The sequence below is a fragment of the Podarcis erhardii genome, assembly GCF_964252035.2.
Source record: "Podarcis erhardii genome assembly, chromosome: 2".
In the NCBI taxonomy this organism is placed as follows: Eukaryota; Metazoa; Chordata; class Lepidosauria; order Squamata; family Lacertidae; genus Podarcis; species Podarcis erhardii.
Window position 1 is genome coordinate 115,358,964 of NC_138498.1, and position 19,709 is coordinate 115,378,672.

General features: G+C 46.6%; 2 protein-coding genes across 6 annotated transcripts in view; one reads left to right on the plus strand and one right to left on the minus strand.

Moving 5' to 3' along the window:
* The window catches only part of LOC309336753 (uncharacterized protein), a 238,396-nt gene that overhangs the window by 75,818 nt on the left and 142,869 nt on the right, over window positions 1-19,709 (plus strand). The gene's annotated exons all lie outside the window — the stretch shown is intronic.
* On the minus strand, window positions 515-19,548 carry LOC309336625 (uncharacterized protein). Of its 5 annotated transcripts, none has more exons than XM_081852678.1 (3): window positions 18,878-19,548; window positions 5,247-5,373; window positions 515-2,994 (listed from the first exon to the last, which is right to left on the minus strand). In XM_081852678.1, exons 1-3 carry the CDS (start codon window positions 18,953-18,955, stop codon window positions 1,010-1,012), a joined length of 2,190 nt encoding a protein of 729 aa, XP_081708804.1. In that variant the 5' UTR covers window positions 18,956-19,548; the 3' UTR covers window positions 515-1,009. The 5 variants fall into 5 exon arrangements, with proteins under 5 accessions (XP_081708804.1, XP_081708808.1, XP_081708806.1 ...); XM_081852682.1 differs by lacking the exon at window positions 18,878-19,548 and adding an exon at window positions 13,643-14,125; XM_081852680.1 differs by lacking the exon at window positions 18,878-19,548 and adding an exon at window positions 13,638-14,125.

The following is a 19,709-nucleotide window of genomic DNA, read 5'->3' on the forward strand; positions in this document are numbered from 1 at the left end:
TTTTATGTCCTTGGCAGAGCGAGCAGAAATATTGCAAGAATAATAGATGGAAATGGGCATAAAAATACCATTTTCCATACCCATTATTCCCCATTTCACAATATACTTAGCTGTCTGGGGTGGGGAGGGAAACAGTTTAGCAACTGTCCTGTTAGTGGTTCAATGTAATGTGTGTGTGAATGTGCCTAATGCAAAGGGATTTATGTAAATAAAAGTGAAATGATTTATAAGAATGTTTGTGGATATAACATTCAGAAGGCTGCAGATTCACTATCCCTGAACCACACAGGTCAGTTAACACATTATCCGCTTGGTACACAGAAAGGCTTTTAACACAGGAGGTACATTATTATGAGTTGTAATTAGTGCCAGTCCTACTTGATACAGACCTATTGAAACTGATGGACAGTCCTAACTTAGGTGTCTTAATTTCACTGGGTCTACTCTGAGCAGGAGTTGCATTTGCAATAACTCTATACAGTGGTAGCTCGGGTTAATTCGTTCCGGAGTCCATTCTTAACCTGAAACTGTTTTTAACCTGAGGTACCACTTTAGCTAAGGTGGCCTCCTGCTGCTGCTGCGCCGCCGGAGCACGATTTCTGTTCTCATCCTGAAGCAAAGTTCTTAACTTGAAGCACTATTTCTGGGTTAGCGGAGTCTTTAACCTGAAGCGTATGTAACCTGAAGCGTGTGTAACCCGAGGTACCACTGTACGCAAAGATCACACATGCTTGTGCAGTATAGTGCCGTATTTACATAGGGTGTGCATGTGCTGGAGTCAATCACACAGCCAGATGCTCAAACAATCATATGGTCCTCTCATGGGCAACTTAAGTACTAGCAGTCTAGGAATACCTTAACCACCTCTTCCACCCTTGGTGTAGACTAATTTCACTGTGGTTTCCCCTGTGTGTGTATCCTGTGTCTAGGAAGAAATGATGCACAAAGGGAAGTTCCCCTGCCATAGGTTTCCTCCCCATCTGGGTTCTTTAATGTGCAATAAGCTATGTCACAGAATATTCATAAGGTTTGTCTCCCGCATGACTTCACCGGTCTGTAATGCAACGTGAGAAGGCTGTGTGTTTATACCATTTCCCTCAGGCACAGATTCACTTGGGTTCGAGATGGCCAGATTCTGAACCAAAGTTTCCTCTTCAGCATACGGCCTCAGTCCTGCGTGAGTCCTCCCATGCCTGACAAGGTGCGACCTCCGATTGAAGCTTTTCCCACAGTCTGGACAGCAGTACGGCTTTTCTCCCGTATGGATTCTCTTGTGCCTAACAAAGTGCGACTTCCAGTTAAAGCACTTCCCGCACTCAGAACACTTAAACACCTTCTCTTCTCTCTGGTTGCCCGCGTCCGTTGTAAGGAGCGAGGGACCCTTGTGGCTTTCTTCATTGCCACTCCGACATATATATGCTTGACCTCCCGCAACGATCCCCTCATGGACATTTGCGCTGGTTAGATAAAACGGGCCACTGCGGCTGCAGCTCGTGTCGTTGTCCGCGCACCTGTATGTCTGTTCCTGCGCATGGATTCCTTCTTGTGGACTGACGCTAGTAATGAGAAGGGAGCAGTGACTGTAGCTGGTCTCCGTGTTTGGCCATTCGTACAGCTGGCCTTCTATATGTGCTTGCCCGTGCGAATTCATGCCTGCGACGAGGAGGGAGCCACAACCATAGTCCTTCTCGCCCTCTAAGCATTTATAGGACTGGTTCCCCACATAGAACTGTTCAGGCGGATTCACGTTTGCCACAAGGAGGGAACCGTTTTCGTAGCTCGCTCCGTTGTCTGGCCATTTGTAAGGCTGGCCTCCGACGTGGGTCGCCCCATGGGTGTTCAGGTGTGACCTCCGGTTGAAGCACTTCCCACAGATGGCGCATTTATATGGCTTCTCTCCCGTGTGGATCCTCTCGTGTCGGAGGAGCTCAGAGGTCTGGCTGAAACTTTTCCCGCAGTCGGCGCAGGAGTAGGGTTTCTCTCCCGTGTGGATCCTCTCGTGCCTCATCAGCTTTGACGACTGGTTGAAGCTTTTCCCACAGCTGAAGCACGTAAACGATTTCTCTCCTCTGTGGGCGGTCTCGTGCCGAAGGAGGTTGGAACGGATGCTAAAAACCCTCCCACACTCTGCGCATTCGTAAAGTTCTTTTTCCAGATGGGTTCTCTGGTGTCTATTCAGTTTCGACTTCTCGATGAAGCTCTTCCCACACTTTGCACACTTGTATGGTCTCTCCCCTGTGTGGGTTCTCTTATGTGTGACAAGGTGCGACTTCCAGTTAAAGCTCTCCCCGCAAACCGGGCACAGGAAAGGCGTCTCTCCTGTGTGGAGTCTCTTATGTGCTAGAAGGGATGAGCTCTGCGTGAAGCTTTTCCCACAGTCTGTACAGGAATAGGGCTTTTCTCCTGTATGGATATTCTCATGTCTAATCAGAGTGGAGGCGTGACTGAAGCTTTTCCCACAGTCTGAACATTTATATGGTCTCTCTCCTGTATGGGTAATCCCGTGTCTAATAAGGTCCGATCGGAAGCTAAAACTTTTCCCGCAGTCGACACACTGATACGGTTTCTCTCCGGAATGAGTCCTCTGGTGCCTGTTACGATTGGACCGCTCGGTGAAGCTTTTCCCACAGTGCACACATTTATATGGCTTCTCGCCTGTGTGGATTCGTTTATGTGCCAGAAGGTTCGAGGCCTGAGCGAAGGTCTTCCCACATTCATTGCACGTCCTTGGGCCCTGAGACCTGCGTTTTCGCTTCCGTGCTGGGCCTTTGCGGAGATCCTGGGGGCCACCCCCACTAGGAATGGCAATAGCCGTTCTCCTTGATAGGTGGTGGTCCAGCTGCCTCTCAGCCCTGCGATGATTTAGCACCGTCTCTTTTCTCTCAAGGCACTGGGAAACTGCTCCTGCTAATCCCGGTGATGGCCCCGTTGGTTTGTCTTGCTCAGAACTTTGCATCTGCATATCCTCTTCGTTCGCATCTGCCTGCCCATCACCTGTTAGAAGAAACAGATAATCATGACCTGATGCTTATTCAGAAATGAGTCAGGAGATTTTGGGGGGAAATAACTGAATGGTTTATAACTAGTGGAATGTCTCCAAAAGTAAACAAACATATTTCAGTTATTGGCGAAAACTTAAAACAAAACTATTTGCCTGGTCCAACCTGTCTATCCTATTATTAAAGGTAAAGAGACCCCTGACCATTAGGTCCAGTCATGGCCGACTATGAGGCTGTGGCGCTCATCTCGCTTTATTGGCCGAGGGAGCCGGCGTACAGCTTCCGGGTCATGTGGCCAGCATGACTAAGCCACTTCTGGCGAACCAGAGCAGCGCACGGAAACGCCGTTTACCTTCCCATTGGAGCGGTACCTATTTATCTACTTGCACTTTCGAACTGCTAAGTTGGCAGGAGCACCGCCAACCTTCTGATTCGAACCGCCAACCTTCTGATCGGCAAGTCCTAGGCTCTGTGGTTTAACCCACAGCACCACCCTTGTCCCTCATGCTATTATTATGGGCTGACAAAAACACACCATTTGTATTATACCCTCTCGAGATCCGGTTCTTCTTTTTCTAAAAATTGTACTTTGCCTAAAGTTAGCAAAATGTTTCGCAAATGTTTTGTAATTGCTTTTGTAGTAGGAAGCCAATAAAATCAAATTAAAAGAAGAGGACAGCAGAAATGAGTCGGGAGGATACTGCTGTGGCTTTTGAAAGCTCATGTCACAATAAGGCTGCAATCACACACACACACACCCCATACTTTGCTGGGAATAAGCCTCAGTGAACTCAGTGGGAGTTACATTCAAGTAAATACGCACAAAATGGCACAGATCACTTTCTGAGTCACCCAGGCAACTCCTAGTGGGGCCGTTTAGCACCTTCTGTTCATAAACTGTCCTGGCTTGCTTCCCAAAGAGTGCTGGCTGCTACTGCAAGGCACATTTCATGCGCTGGGTTTTAAGTAAGAGCCATGAAAGGCCCCATGGATACTTCTGTGATAACACAGGTGCCTTGGACCACATTATAGCTGAGCACTGACCAAGTACAGTGGTACCTCAGGTTAAGTACTTAATTCGTTCCGGAGGCCCGCACTTAACCTGAAACTGTTCTTAACATGAAGCACCGCTTTAGCTAATGGGGCCTCCTGCTGCTGCCGCGCCGCCGGAGCACGATTTCTGTTCTCATCCTGAAACAAAGTTCTTAACCTGAAGCACTATTTCTGGGTTAGCGGAGTCTGTAACCGGAAGCGTATGTAACCCGAGGTAGCACTGTAGTTTGATAGTCTCTTATGAGAAAACAAGGCTGGAACATCATTATAGAAATATAAAATAAATCTAGAAAAGTGACATTTGACACCTGCGTTCCTATGATTACAGAAGGCAAGATGTATCTAGGGGATGGGGAACCCTGGGCCTCCGGAGATCAAATGTGGCCCTCCAAGCCTTTCTATCTGGCCCTCAGGACCCTCCCCAGCAACTTCCCCTCCCTTCACACACTCATCAAGCATTTTGTGTCCTTAAACTCTGATAACGTCTCTTGGTTGCCTGGCTAGAAGACAAGGGTGGGGTGTGGGACTATTGCCTATGGCACAAAGGCAAAATTTACATCTATTGCTGAGTCCACCTTTGCCTCTGGCCCCGCCCACCCGAGATGTCCCCACCCCCACCTCAAACAATAAGCATTCTCACTGGGTTGTTTTGGGGTCCCCTCCTCAGTTTACCTACCCCCAATGCCTTTTTCTCTGCAAGTCTTGGGGGTCCCCTGAGCCTGCCAATAGCTCCTCCTTGTTTGCAGGCAGTGCCATTTTGGCTGCCCTAAGCATCAACATGGGATGCAGGTGGCGCTGTGGGTTAAACCACAGAGCCTAGAACTTGCCGATCTGAAGGTCGGCGGTTCAAATCCCCGCGACAGGGTGAGCTCCCGTTGCTCGGTCCCTGCTCCTGCCAACCTAGCAGTTTGAAAGCACGTCAAAGTGCAAGTAGATAAATAGGTACCGCTCCGGAAGGAAGGTAAACGGCGTTTCCGTGTGCTGCTCTGGTTCGCCAGAAGCGGCTTAGTCATGCTGGCCACATGACCTGGAAGCTGTACACCAATAAAGCGAGATGAGCGCCGCAACCCCAGAGTCGACCACGACCTTTAAGCATCAACACAAACACACACACCACTGAACGTTGCAAACAGAAGCAATTATACATCTAAGACTACCCAGATATCTACTGAGAAAGGATGAAGGGCTCTTTACCCAGAAAGGCCACATTCCCATCGTTCTCCGGCATGATGCTGTTGTGCAGGATTCTTTGATCTGGATCCAGCAGAGGCCCTTGATCGCCGGGGAAATGCACCGCAACCTCTTTGAAATTCACTGGCATCTGAAAGACAACATTGCTGTCCGGTCAGGCATTGTGCGACGCCTGATTTTCAACCAGCTTTGCATGCAGGGTTAAAATGGGGTCTAGCTCACACCAGGCACACTTACACAGCGTTAGAAACTCAGATATATAAGCTGGGCGCCAAATGGCTCCAAGGTGGAGGTCACCAAAACGGAATGTCCAGTTGCCATTATGGGGCAAGACGGTGCTAAAGTCTTATTTTCCAAATGATGGACGGATTGTGATGGATTCCCAGTTAAACATCTGGCTAGTTCAGATGACAACCTTGACCTAGGGCTCTACAGCGTTGAGAACTTAAAGAAGAAAAACCTCTAGATCCAGGGACAGTCCACATATATATTGGCCTATTCCGACCTCTTTTTCTTTTCTTTTTTGCAAATTAAATTTTTCTTGATTTTCAGTAAACATACATACATTCATAAAATACACATACCGTATATAGGTTACATATTTAACTTAGGCTCTATCATGCCTCTGAGTTCCCTCCATTTCTTTGGTAAGTATCAAATAAAATTCTAATGTCACGTACTTTATATATCATATTATCAACTACACACTGTAAGAGTTATTCCAACCCTACCAATGTCTTCAAAGATTTACAATTGTTTCTTATATACATCAAATATTTACTCCAATTTTCTTGAAACTTCTGCTCGTCCTGATCTCTTAATTTTCCTGATAGTCTGGCCAGTTCTGTGTAGTCCATCATTTTAACCTGCCAGTCCATTATATTCGGTACTATGTCTGTTTTCCAATTCTGAGCTAATATATTTCTGGCTGCTGTCGTAGTATATAAAGAGAGGTTTTTATCTTTTTTCCCGCTTTCCTTTCCAATCAATCCCAGTAGAAAAGCTTCAGGTCTTTTTGGGAAAGTATCTTTTTCTTAGTGGTGACTGCTCAGGCTGCACAGAAAAAGCCACTTGGTTCGAGAAATCCATTCTGCTTTTGCGGATAAAATATAACTGATAGAATTCTACAGGGTGGGGGTATGTAGTGTGTGAAAACAGCCCAGATCCAAGGTAGACTGAATTGTTTCACCGTCTATTGATCCCTGTGCCACTATTTTATTTCTTGCTGCCACCACCCAGGCCCTGCCTGGGACAATACTGAGTCCAGTCAGGGTTAAATTGAAACATAAACTTTTGTTTATTTATTGCAGTTTAAAAAGTGTGTGGTTGTTTCACAAACAGTATCAGTCAATTACATTCATGGGGTGCCTATCTAGACCTATAACTTTCACTACCTGCTCTCACTCACTAACCACCTCTCAGGTGTTTACTTGTCTGCCTAGCCCCTAACTGTTCCTGACTCAGCCTATTTCATTACACTAACTCAATCTACCCACAATTTAGGGAAGTTTTTAATATTTAATGCTGTATTGTTTTTAACACTTGATTGGAAGCCGCCCAGAGTGGCTGGGGAAACTCAGCCAGATGGGTGAGGTATAAATAATAAATTATTATTATTATTATTATTATTATTATTATTATTATTATTATCATCATCATCATCATCATCATCATCATCATCATCATCCCCAGATGGGGGAGTGTCAGGCGTAATCCTGACGCCCAGGCATCTTCACCTGGTTACGAGTGGTGAAAAGCCTGGTGCAAAATGCGCCCGGCGCCTGGCTAATTTCAAACACTGCTTACAGTAGCTAAGCAGTGCAGAAAGCAAGCAGCCATGCCATTGGGCTAACACATTCATAGGAACCTAAAGAAAACGGTTTGAGATCACATCTGAGCTCTGTGTATCTTTGTTTGGGAAATCTGCTATGGCTGGAGGCAAATGAGATTATCAAAGTAAAAAGCAACAATTTGGCAATGTGGAGCGCTCCTATTCAAGGTTCTAGCCAAGCTGCCAATCTCTTTCCCAGGATTCTCCATTCCATTCCCAACAACAGTCAGCGTTCCATGGAACACGCTAAGTCCTCATTGAGGTGTTTGTGGGAGGGCCTTAATTTCATTTCATTTTAATAACTTATATAACACTTAATGGAACAGAAGCCCCAAGCAGTTTACAGTGGTACCTCAGGTTAAGAACCTAATTTGTTCTGGAGGTCCATTCTTAACCTGAAACTGTTCTTAACCTGAGGTACCACTTTAGCTAAGGGGGCCTCCCGCTGCCGCCACTGCGCGATTTCTGTTCTCATCCTGAAGCAAAGTTCTTAACCCAAGGTACTATTTCTGGATTAGCGGAGTCTGTAACCTGAAGCGTCTGTAACCCAAGGTACCACTGTACACAAATGAGCACAAGCAAAGAAATCAATACCCAATATCAAAATACAATAAAAATCTAGCAAAACATTAAAACAGAAACACTGACATTGTGTACTGTATGTCTGTGGGCTGCTAACAATGTTTCGAAGGAAAGACATAGTGACCCACAGACCCTATATGATCACTGGCAGCAAAAGCAATGTGCAGATGGGTGGGCCAAATATCTTCTCCCGAGGCAGCTTCATGTGTTCCTTTCATGGCATCATTTAAGGGCATTAATTTGAGAACTACAAATTTGAGGAGTCCTCCCTTTATTTAAGAAGTGAACTCTTTCCATGAAATACTGGGCAGAAAAAAAATGACTCATTTCTTAGATTCCAGCAAGTCCCTTTCTCCAAGTTCCCACCTCGTAAAATTTATTTTGTGCTTCTGAAAACCTTGGTGTTCACCCAAGTTGGCTGAAAACCTCCCCCTTGAGTGTACAGTGGTACGTCAGGTTACATACGCTTCAGGTTACAGACTCCGCTAACCCAGAAATAGTGCCTCAGGTTAAAAACTTTGCTTCAGGATGAGAACAGAAATCGTGCTCCGGTGGCACGGCGGCAGCAGGAGGCCCCATTAGCTAAAGTGGTGCTTCAGGTTAAGAACAGTTTCAGGTTAAGAACAGACCTACAAAACGAATTAAGTACTTAACCCAAGGTACCACTGTAGATGCTGCTGTTTTGGCTACATAAGGATCCACATTTGGAGAATGTGTTTGCCATGGGTTGTTTGAGACTTAGCGCTAAGTACGCCTGTCAGCACAAGGGTTTCTGCTTGTCCAACAGAACTCCCCTCTTCTCCTCGCCTCCTCAAAACTGTTACAAGGGTTTACTCCCCAACCCTCCTGAGCAAATCTGGGGAGGGGGAAGAATGGGGGGGGGGAGTCCCCTTGTACAAGCAGAAATCCTTTCGCTGTGGGGCATGTTAGCTGGACACCACCTTATTTGCTTATAAGATAATGCTTAAAATTGCAGGCATAATGCAATCAATCACTCTCTTTATTTCCATCAATGACCAGTATAGTGGTACCTCAGTTGAAGTACTTAATTCGTTCCGGAGGTCCGTACTTAACCTGAAACTGTTCTTAACCTGAAGTACCACTTTAGCTAATTGGGCCTCCTGCTGCTGCGTGTCGCCGGAGCACAATTTCTGTTCTCATCCTGAAGCAAAGTTCTTAACCTGAAGCACTATTTCTGGGTTAGCGGAGTGTGTAACCTGAAGTGTATGTAACCTGAAGCGTATGTAACCTGAGGTACCACTGTATTGGCATGGTGCAACTCAAATCCCCAGGATCAGATAAAACCCAGCTGAGGAAAACAAGAGCCACAGAGCTAAATACAAGCTGCAGTCGCCATGGGCTATAAGAGTTCATTTATTGAAATAAGTCCCCTCACTGGTGAGGGATGATGAGCATTACAGTCCAAAAACATGCCAACGGCTATAGCTTTCTCATCCCTGACTTAGCATAAAAAATATATAAATCTGTATTTTGATTGTGCCTTTAGTCTATAACACCCTTCAGCATTTTATACATTGTATTCTTTTAGCGGAATTTGCTTCGTGAGCTGATGTTATGGGATGCCTATATCACCTCAGTTAATAAAATACATTTCTTTTATTACTGCATGAATTGCCTTTTGCATAAACCTTAGGGCAATTTACAAGCATATAATGAAAGCAACCTAAAATAGGTTTAAAAAGAAGACAAATAAACACCCAAGGCAGAGACCATATATATCCATATCTATATCTAGCTGCGAAAGCTTGTCGAGACAAAAATGTTTCCGATCGTTTCCAGAAACTACAAATAGTTGGCACCTGTCATCTCCAGGGGTGTTCCCCAAAAACAGAAGCAGCCACAGTGGGAACCCTGCTCCCAGTTGCTTCTGCTATTTTCGGAACTTCTCTCCCGTAGAATTTAGTGACCCCGTGTAAGGCGTAAGGCGGTCTCTCCATTAGTACAAAACAAAAAATTCCTTCCAGTAGCACCTTAAAGACCAACTAAGTTAGTTCTAGGTATGAGCTTTCGTGTGCATGCACACTTCTTCAGATACTTCTCCATTAGTACACTTCTCCATTAGTAAACAAAATGCACACTTCTCCATTAGTAAACAAAAACAACAAACAGCTCACATCCCACTTGGAGATCATCAGGTCCAAACGTTCCCAGCAAGGACCGCCCAGCTATCCATCCATCCGCAGCCCTCTTCCGCCTTGACCCACAAAGACTGTGCACACCCACCGTCCGTTTAAAGCGCATGCCACCCACCAAACAAACAAAAGGACCCTGGGAACTGCAGTTGGCCGAGATGCTGGGAACTGTGCTATGTGAGGGACACCTCTCGGGCTTCTTGGGGGGGGTGTGCTTTAAATGGGTTGGCAGCCAAAGAAAGGCAGAGAGCATCACCCTGAACTCGCCCCGCTGGCTGGGTTGCACGTGGTCCCTGCGCAGCGCCGGAAAGAGCGCCCTGTCTCCGGCGCAATGGAGTCGCTGGGAATAGGAAGGGCGAGGCCCCCGCTCTCCCATTTCCCTGCCCACCTACCCAAGTCCCTTCTCGCTGCCTTGCTCCATGCTGGCACCCTCTGTTCCCACGGCAAAACAAAACAAACTCCTCCTTTTCCTTCGCCTTTCTTTCTTTCTTTCTCACCCGCATCTAAAGTACTGATCCAGCCTAGATCCACTCACTGCGTCCTGGACAGCGCGCACCAATCTGGATGCAAAATAAGTTCGGGAATCGAGGGGTTTCTTTCCCCTCCCGGAGATCTGTTGTCTCTTTGCTCTGCCTCTGTCCCTATAGGAAGCTCAACCCCGCCGGACTGAGCAGAAAGGATTCCGGAGGGCAAACTCCTCCCCTCTCCTCGGTCCCAAGGCAGGAGCTGGGGACCATCTGGTCATCCAACAGCCAAGGAGCGTGATTTGTGGCGGCCCCAAAGACTTCTCCCCCCAACAACCCACCGCCTTCTCAGCCGACCAGCGCAACCCTTGTCTGCATCTGGGACGGCAGCCTAACAGGAGCGGATGGTGTTGCGGGTGAGAAATCGGAAGCTGATGCGCAAAACTGCAGCAGACCCTCACCCAAGTTCAGAATGAGAAAGGAGGCATTGCCTTATCAACGGGACCAGGAAATGTTTGAAAGGCTGGAGGCCAGGTCTGTCAGCAGCTACTAAAGGTAAAGAACCCCTGACAGTTAAGTCCAGCCGCAGACGACTCTGGGGTTGCGGCGCTCATCTTGCTTTACTGGCTGAGGGAGCTGGCATTTGTCCGCAGACAGTTTTTCTGGGTCATGTGGCCAGCATAACTAAGCCTCTTCTGGCGAACCAGAGCAGCGCACGGAAACACCGTTTACCTTCCTGCCGCGGTGGTACCTATTTATCTACTTGCACTTTGACGTGCTTTCTAACTGCTAGGTTGGCAGGAGCAGGGACCAAGCAACGGGAGCTCACTCTGTTGCAGGGATTCGAACCGCCAACCTTCTGATCGGCAAGCCCAAGAGGCTCAGTGCTACTAGAAGAAGCCAAATGGAGCCTCCAGGGCCGGTGACAGTATATCTCCGAATTACCAGATTGTAGGAGCAAAGAATAGGGGACTGCTGCAGCATTGTACCAGGAGAGTCCAAGTCCTGCGTTCTGTTCCACAGGGGTCAGCCAGATACATATAGGAAACACAAACATGACCTGTACATTCCCTAGTGTGAAAAGATTCAGAAGCATTACCTTAGCTGGTTTTATTATTATTATTATTAATTATATTTATTGATCACTTTCCACAAGATGGCTCAAAGCGACTCACAGATCTACAGAATACAGAACAACTTGATCATTGATTAAAAAAACTTTTTACACAGGAAAAATGCAATGGAAAAAGAAATCCTAAAAGTGCTCATCCAGCAACTGTAATAAGGACAGGGGGGTTGGGCTAAGATGACTCTTGAGATCCCTTCCAAGTCTACAATTCTATGATTCTGTTGAATCCTACCTCACCTCACTTTCTAGTTTACAGTACAGATGAACACCACACTTTCTAGTTTACAGTAAGCCATAGTTTGTGAAGCAAGCTATGGTGTGGTGCAATCAAATGCATGCAAACTTAGAGTTAAATAATTAACAGTTACTTGGGATATATTGCAAGGACTTAGCTTTTTGCCCAGGCTTTTCCTGACCCAGAAGACTGGACCTTGTTTTATGTGCTTGACACCCCCAAGCCTGATCCCTGAAACGTAATGTAAATTGCAGGCTTACTATACTTAAAATATCAAGCAGTATATATGTGTTAATGTGTGTACAGGACTGGAGCCTGCCATTCATAAAAAGCTATATGGTAATGACCCAGTGGTTTGTGGACATCCGAGAACCTCCCACTGAGACTTTTTATGATTTTTTGAAGTCCTGGAGTCTGGGCTGCTCTCACCATAAAGCAAAATGAAGCATTGTTTGGGGGAGGAGATTCAAAGGAAACTTAATCTCTGTGCCTTATTTTTTACAAATCAGCTGGAAGATCAGAAGCCTGCCTTATCCAATGTCATGTTTCTTTTTTTATCTACCTAGCTAGGCCTGGGTGATGGGGCCCTTCCATCTCTACAATTCTATGATTCAGTCTTTCCCCTGTCCTTCCTGGGTGAATAATAATAATAATAAATTTTTATTTATATCCCGCCCTCCCTGGCCAGAACCGGGCTCAGGGCGGCTAACACCAGTAAAATTACAAAAAAACCCAACACAAAACCCCAATTTAAAATACAGGTTAAAATATAATTTAAAATTCAGCCTCATTTTAAAAGTAGCCCATAGATCCAAACCATAAGGGGAGGGAAACATAAGGGTCACACTGAGTCCAAACCAAAGGCCAGGTGGAACAGCTCTGTCTTGCAGGCCCTGCAGAAAGATGTCAAGTCCCACAGGGCCCTAGTCTCTTGTGACAGAGCGTTCCACCAAGTCGGGGCCAGTACTGAAAAGGCCCTGGCCCTAGTTTGGACCAATCTAACCACCTTGCGACTTGGGACCTCCAAGGTGTAGAATCATAGATGCCACAAGAAGCACAGGGAGATGCTCTGTGCTTCACCACAGAGCCATGGCCTTTAACAGTGCAACGGAAGACTGCAGAAACCCCCTATCAACTCCACCACTTCTACAATTTATTAAACTTATATATACCACCCTTCCTCCCTGATGAGCCCAGGGTGGCAAACAAACGATAAAACAATAAAGACATATTTAAAGCAATTTCAGCATACAGAGGCAAACTGGGGAAGATCTCAGCTTGAAAGGTCTGATTTTCCTAACAAGAGAGAATTGGGATTTCAGGGCTTCCTTCAGGCACCACAACTTTCATATTTATTTATTTTTTGCGCGTTGCACACCTAGAGAGGCGGGGACTGCTGGCTCCGCCAATCAGAACGATGGGGTAAGTTACAAAGGAAGTTTGCAAATTCCTACAACAATCCTGCCGCACCACGGAGGGTGGGTTGGAGAGAGAGAGAAAGAAAGAAAGAGAGAAAGAGAGAGAGGGAGGGAGGGAGGCCTGATGGGAAATGCAGTCCAATGCCCCTTTAGGGACCAAAGGACCTACCCAAAGGAGAACTACATTGTGCGGGAGCCTTAGGAAGGAACAGTTTTAAAAATCGAGGTGTCAGATTGCACCCCTTGGGTGCAATTGGAGAGGTCTCGTTTCCTCTGCCCCCTAAATTTAGCTGGGGAAGCAAGGAACGGGGGGAGAGGAATGCCAGACAAGAGAGAGAAAAGCTGATACTGAAATGGGATGAACTTGAAGCCTAGCCGCTAGTCCCTAGGAATGTGGACGGCTCCCCCCACCCCCAATCTGGCTCCTAAGATGCAGTACATTTTGCCCTGGTCCTTTCCAAATTTCACTATAGGGCGGGTTTTACTGTTGCAGAAAGGAGCTTGTTCAATTGATGCACCCTCGAGTTTCCCAGGCAGCTGAGAGCTGGGCGCAAAATGGGCTTTTGCTTGGGGAGTCTGTACCTTACATCGCGGTGTTTGCGGCGCAATTCCGAGCAGCTCAAGCCAAACGGGGGTCCCCTTTTGGAGAGGTCACAGGGACGACGACGAAGACAGGCCAGATAGACTGAATAAACTGCAAATCGGGGGGGGGGGGGAGAGAGGAGAGAGAAAAATTTCCCTAACTCTTATTATGATACAGGGACGTGCCCCCACGCTCCTGGCACGAGCATGCGCACTCGCAACCGGCGAAGAGCCTCTTGTGCCCTTACTTTGCCCACACTTGCCTTTTGTGATGTTGCGTTCGGGGGAGCGAGGGGGGGGGGCGGCCGCATTTGTGCATCGCCAAAGAGGAAATTCAGCAACACCCCCCCCCCCAACTGGGAGGAAAGAGAAGGACAAAAGAGGGCACAGATTTGCAAAGACAAATTTGCATGGGTAAATGGAAATTTGGAAATCATTGCTGTAGTTTGAATAGGGCAGTCACAGTGGGGGAGATTAGTGGCCTGAGCAGCTCCGCTCAGGGGAATTATTATTTCTTCTTCTTCTTCTTCTTCTTCTTCTTCTTCTTCTTCTTCTTCTTCTTCTTCTTCTTCTTCATCGCCACCTGTCTGACTGGGTCTTAAAAAGGCAGACCCAGCGATGGAAAACCACTGAACAACTATCTCACATTAACAAGACATCTGAAGGCAGCGAAGTTTTTAATGACTGATGTCTTAATGTATTTTTAATCTTTTGTTGGAAGCCGCTGAGTGGGCGGGGTATAAATAATAAATTATTATTATTACTACTACTACTACTTCTACTACTGGATAGCTGGCCTTGGTGAAGATTTGATGTTTTCATCCCCCAAAAGTTTTTTATTTGAGTTTCTACTGAAATAAGGCTGCATTTTAATGTTGTACTGTACTTTAATCTTGTTTTTAAGTTGTATTTTAATCAATTGTTTTATACTCGGTGTTAGCCGCCCTGAGCCTGGTCTTGGCTGGGGAGGGCGGGGTATAAATAAAATTTATTATTATTTATTATTATTACTACTACTGAGATTCCAGATCTCACTGTGTTACAGTTCCCACCATTGCTGATCATAAGCTATGATTGTTGGGGTCCTTTCCGACTCTACAACGGACTATTCCGAGCTTTGCTTGCATGATGCAAGACAAGCCCAACCCCTAGATGCAGTAACACCTGCCAACCTTGTGCCTTCATTTTGTACTACAGTTCCCACCCACCCCGTCTCAGCCTCAGAAGCTATAATGGCACGACCAGTTTGGATACTGTGCTCCTTAAAGTGGGTGATGGTGGGGAGGGCACCCCTTCCTGCTTCAGCTCAGGCATCAAAATGTCTCGATCAGTTGCTGCAAGAGAAAACCACAACTCCTATATTGGGATTTGTCACAAGAATGTGCCAAAATAAAACACATTATTTTCTATATGGCCATACCACCACTAAGGGGTGTGTATTGTAGATTAGGAGATGCACCCTCGATACAACCTGCAGTTGGGAGTCCAAATTTTATTTGCATTTATGGAATCAGAGAATCATAGAGTTGGCTCCCAAACTTTTTTGAACCACCGCCCCACGCACCCCCGCTTCTATAAACTTGTTCCCACTGGTCCCCACCCCACCCCAACCGTATAAAAAGCGTTGTTAATAATAGCGGTTTGCACAGCCCACTAAGGAAGACAAATAAAAGCACAATAAAATTCACAGCAGCAACAATTAATTGCACATTTATTCCAAATCCAAATTCAAGTATTTAATAAATTCAACAAAACTGATGGACTTGATTCAGCGATACCGCCTGCTTTGGAAACCCCTGCTTCAAAACAATAGCATAATGTTCAAATTAGCATCTATTCTGCTTCACACGCAAGTGTGTAAACTGGTTACTTCGTCATGGCCAGGGGAGAGGTCCTGTTATGTTGAGATTCTGTTGCCAGGGATGATCAGAGCTTCTCAGAGTCAAAGCTCATCAAATAGACTTGCGATCTACCACGGTGGATGAGAGGCTCATATCACTTGCTCCCCTACCCATCGAGTATGGCATTGTCTAAAACCTCAACCCTTCAGCCATGACACTGCCGCTTGGAGGTTTCCAAACAGAGGTTGGATGGCCATCTGTCAGCGATGCCGTAACCGAGATCCCTGCATTGCTATTCTATGATTTGCACAAGCCAAAGTTTGAAAAATACACATTCTGAGCCGTGGCAGCGCTCTGGGCCATCCAGAACCACCACAGATTTCACTAACGTTTTTGTTTCGTTTCGTTATCCTTTGGTAAGCATTCTTTATTTTAGAATATCCACCTTGCCTGGGTTTAAAAATAATAAAGAAGAAAAAAGGTCTCTGGCTAACCTCATACAGTCAATGCCCTTATTTTATTATTACAGCAATTATACAGTATCCCAAGCACTAAGTGCCTCAGAGTAAAGCTGTGTTCTGCTGGTTTTTACCTGGTGCAAGTGGAAATTGAAACATATTTTGAAGCTAACTGAAGGGAGACCATTCTTGTTGGTGGCAAATCCAAACGGTCTGGATAACTTTGGAAAAACAAGGTTACAAGCACTTGCCTTTTGCTACCCTATTACTATCTATTTCAGTTACCGGTATATACCACCTTTATAGCTGCGTATCTCTATTTCCTCACATCCAGAAACGCAAGGGCTTTTACTCTTGCTAGAAGCTCGGCCTTGCCCTCACCGGCTCCGGAAGGCTCCTATGGAAGGGTCCTATATGCACAGAAACTTTGCACCTGCCCATTGTGGGAAATAGGAAGCCTTGAACATATATTTTTTTAGATGTCCTTTTTATTTTGAGATTCATAGAGACACCATTGACCCTTTGCTGAAGAGTCTAAACTGAATTCTCTCCTCTTAGGCACAGATCATAAGACGACCTGGCTGGTAGCCAGATTCTGCGCCCAGATTTGTAGGCACAGATCATCCTCTAGAATAAAATAGCTTACTAGGGAAATGCTGAAGTTGCCCTTTGGGGTGCCCCAGGGTCAATTTTTTATGGTAGCCCAAATCTCAGTTGTACAGGTGTATGTATATATCTCAATTTTAACTCATGTGCTGTTAACTGCAATCTGCTCCGATTGTATATTTTATCTTTATGAACGCTGTTTTTATTGTGTTATGTTATGTGAGCTGGTCTTTGACCGTAATAAATTATTGTCAGGGAACTGACATCAGAGTCAGAGGTGGAGGCAAGGCTCCCGAGCGATGCTGGAGAGGGGCCCAGCAGGGAGAGAGGAAGCTCATCGGCTGGGGAAGGAAATCAGCACAACACCAGTAGAGAAGGGGAGCAGATGGGGGATTCGGAGAGGGGTCTCCAAGACTCTTCGCCCGAAACTAGTGGGGAGAGCACGGGCACTCCTCTGCCCACTCCCTCCCTGCGCAGAAGATTTCCGCGCAGGGAGAGTAGGAGGAGACTTGGCGTCAAACAACTTCTTTGCTGGAAGAGGTTCAAAAAACGCCCACTGACGGATTCTGCGAGCGACTGAATGGCCACGGAGTGAAGGGCTGTCAGCCAAGACAGGTTTAACCAGGCAACCTAGCCAGCAATGGCGGTAACTTACGCACAAGCAACCCCTTATAACCATTACAATTATCTACCTCTACCACTTTTATCTTCCAAGGAGTTGCTCCTCCCCATTTTACCCTCACAACAACCCTGTGAGTTAGGTTAAGCTAAGAGACGGTGACTGGACCGCGGTCACCCAGTGAGCTTCATGGCTGATCGGGGATTAGAACCCTGCTCTCCCAGATCCTAGTCCAAGACTCTAACCATTACGCCAGCTTCGTACCAGAAAAGTAGTAGGTCATTAGATATTTAATTATGCTTTAAACAACTGGAGCATTAAGGGGTTTTTAAGCAGAGGTTGGATGACAACCTGTCATGGATACTTTAGCTGAGATTCTTACATTGCAGGGGGTTGGACTAGATGACCCCGGGATCCCTTCCAACTCTACAATTCTATGAAAACACACGTAATAAACAGGAGAGGAAGAACTGTGGATTGCCACGCTTTCAGTGCCACCAGTGCTGGCTCCAGGATTGGGGGGGGCGTGTCCTCAGAACGATACCCCCCAGGAGCTCCCCACCTCATCTGGAGAGAACGGACATACAAACTGGGAGTTCTGTTCTTTTTGGATACTCTGCGCAAAGTAGAAAGAGTAGATTTGTTAAGCACAGAGGGACCTCTGGTCCTGGGGCCTAGCAGATGCCCAATCTTGCCACCCTCTGGAGCTGGCCCTGAGTGCCACCACTAAAAAGGCCCGGTCTCTTGCACCTGCCTCCCACAAAGTCAGGGTAAAATGCAAGAACTCTGAGGCTGGTCTTAAAGTTTGGGCGGGGGGGGGGAGTTCTTGAGGTATCACAGACCTAGTTGCGGAAGAGGCTTGACATTTCATTTAATCTCTCCTCTGTGGTGGGTTCTCACATGAACAAGAAGCTGAATTCGTTGAATGAAGCTCTTGTCACAGTCCAGACATTTGTAGGGTTTTTCCCCAGTGTGGGTTCTATAATGATTAAGAAGGTGCTCTCACCGACTCAAGCATTTCCCACAGATATCACATCTATACAGTTTCGCTTCAGCGTGGATTCTTTGATGATTAAGAAGATTGGATTGATCGCTGAAGCTTCTTCCACAGACCGCACACTGATACGGTTTCTCTCCTGTGTGGGTTCTCTTGTGCGTACTGCAGCGCCATTTGTTAACAAAGCTTTTCCCACAGATTGAGCACGGATAGGGCCTGTCTCCCGCGTGGTTCCTCTCGTGTCTAATAAGGTGGTAGCTCTCCCTGAAACTTTCCCCACAGACGGTGCATTTGTAGGGCCTCTCCTCTGCGTGGGTTCTCTTGTGCCTCGCCAGCTTTGAGCTGTCGACAAAACTTTTCCCACAGTCTGAGCATCGGTACGGCTTCTCCCCGGTGTGGCTTCTCTGATGTTTGGTGAGAGACGACGTGTGGCCAAAGCATTTCCCGCAGAGAGAACATTTATACGGCTTCTCGCCCGTGTGGATTCTCTGATGTTTAGCAAGGCATGACGTGCTGCTGAAGCCTCTCGCGCAGGAGGAGCAACTATAGGGTTTCTTCCCTGTATGGCTTCTCTCATGTACAACAAGGTGAGCTCTAGCAATGAACTCTTTCCCACAGGTGGAGCATGAATATGGCTTTCCCCCCGTGTGGATTCTCTCATGTATAGGACAGTTGTGTGAAGATTTTCTCACACCACGAACATTTGTAGAGTTTCTCACCTGTGTACATGGGCATGTGCCTAACAAGGTGTGACCTCCACTGGAAACTTTTCCCACAGTGCGAACACTGGAAGCCATTTTCCTCAGTGTGATGCATCATGTGCCTAAAAAAGGCTGAGCTCTGGACAAAGGTTTCCCCACAAGCTGCACATTTGTATGGTTTCTCGCCTATGTGGTTAGGCATGTGCCTAACAAGCTGTGACCTCCGCCTGAAGCTTTTCCCACAGTGCGGACACTTATGGCCTCTTTCGCTTGTGTGGTGCACCATGTGCCTGAGAAGTGCCGAGCTCTGGATGAAGGTTTTCCCACATGCGGTACATTTATAAGGTTTCTCTCCTGTGTGGGTTCTCTTGTGGATGACGAGGTGCGACGCTTGGCCAAAGCTCTTCTTGCAGACGGCACAGCGATAGAGCTTCTCTCCCGTGTGGGTCCTCTCATGCCTGGCAAGGTGGGATCTCCAGGTGAAGACTTTCTCACAGCAAGAGCACCTGTACTCTTTCTTCCCTGCATCAGCCCCCTTTTGCTCATGTTCTGCTGGAACACACAGAGAAGAACGACACAAAATTATGCCGTGACCGAGTGCTCACTTCCATTATATCCCCACACAAGTCTGACCGCAACCTGTGTGCTGTGGCCAGTTCTGGGCAATGAGCTATAAGGAGAATGGCAGACCCATTGGTATGGGTTAAACCAGGGGTAGGGAAACTGTGACTCCAATTCCCGCCACCCCTTGTTAAAAATAATTATTTAATTCCATTCCCTGAAATGGGAATGTTTACTTATGTTAAATTACAGTGGTACCTCTGGTTAAGAACTTAATTCGTTCTGGAGG

Coding starts and splice junctions, on each gene's coding strand:
- LOC309336625 (XM_081852678.1), bottom strand. CDS start 18,955: ATGGCTTCCAGTGTTCGCACTGTGGGAAAAGTTTCCAGTGGAGGTCAC. Junction 5,374..18,877: donor GCACATGCCCATGTACACAG/GTGAGAAACTCT, acceptor GTTGTCTTTCAG/ATGCCAGTGAATTTCAAAGA. Junction 2,995..5,246: donor TGGGAATGTGGCCTTTCTGG/GTAAAGAGCCCT, acceptor TTCTTCTAACAG/GTGATGGGCAGGCAGATGCG.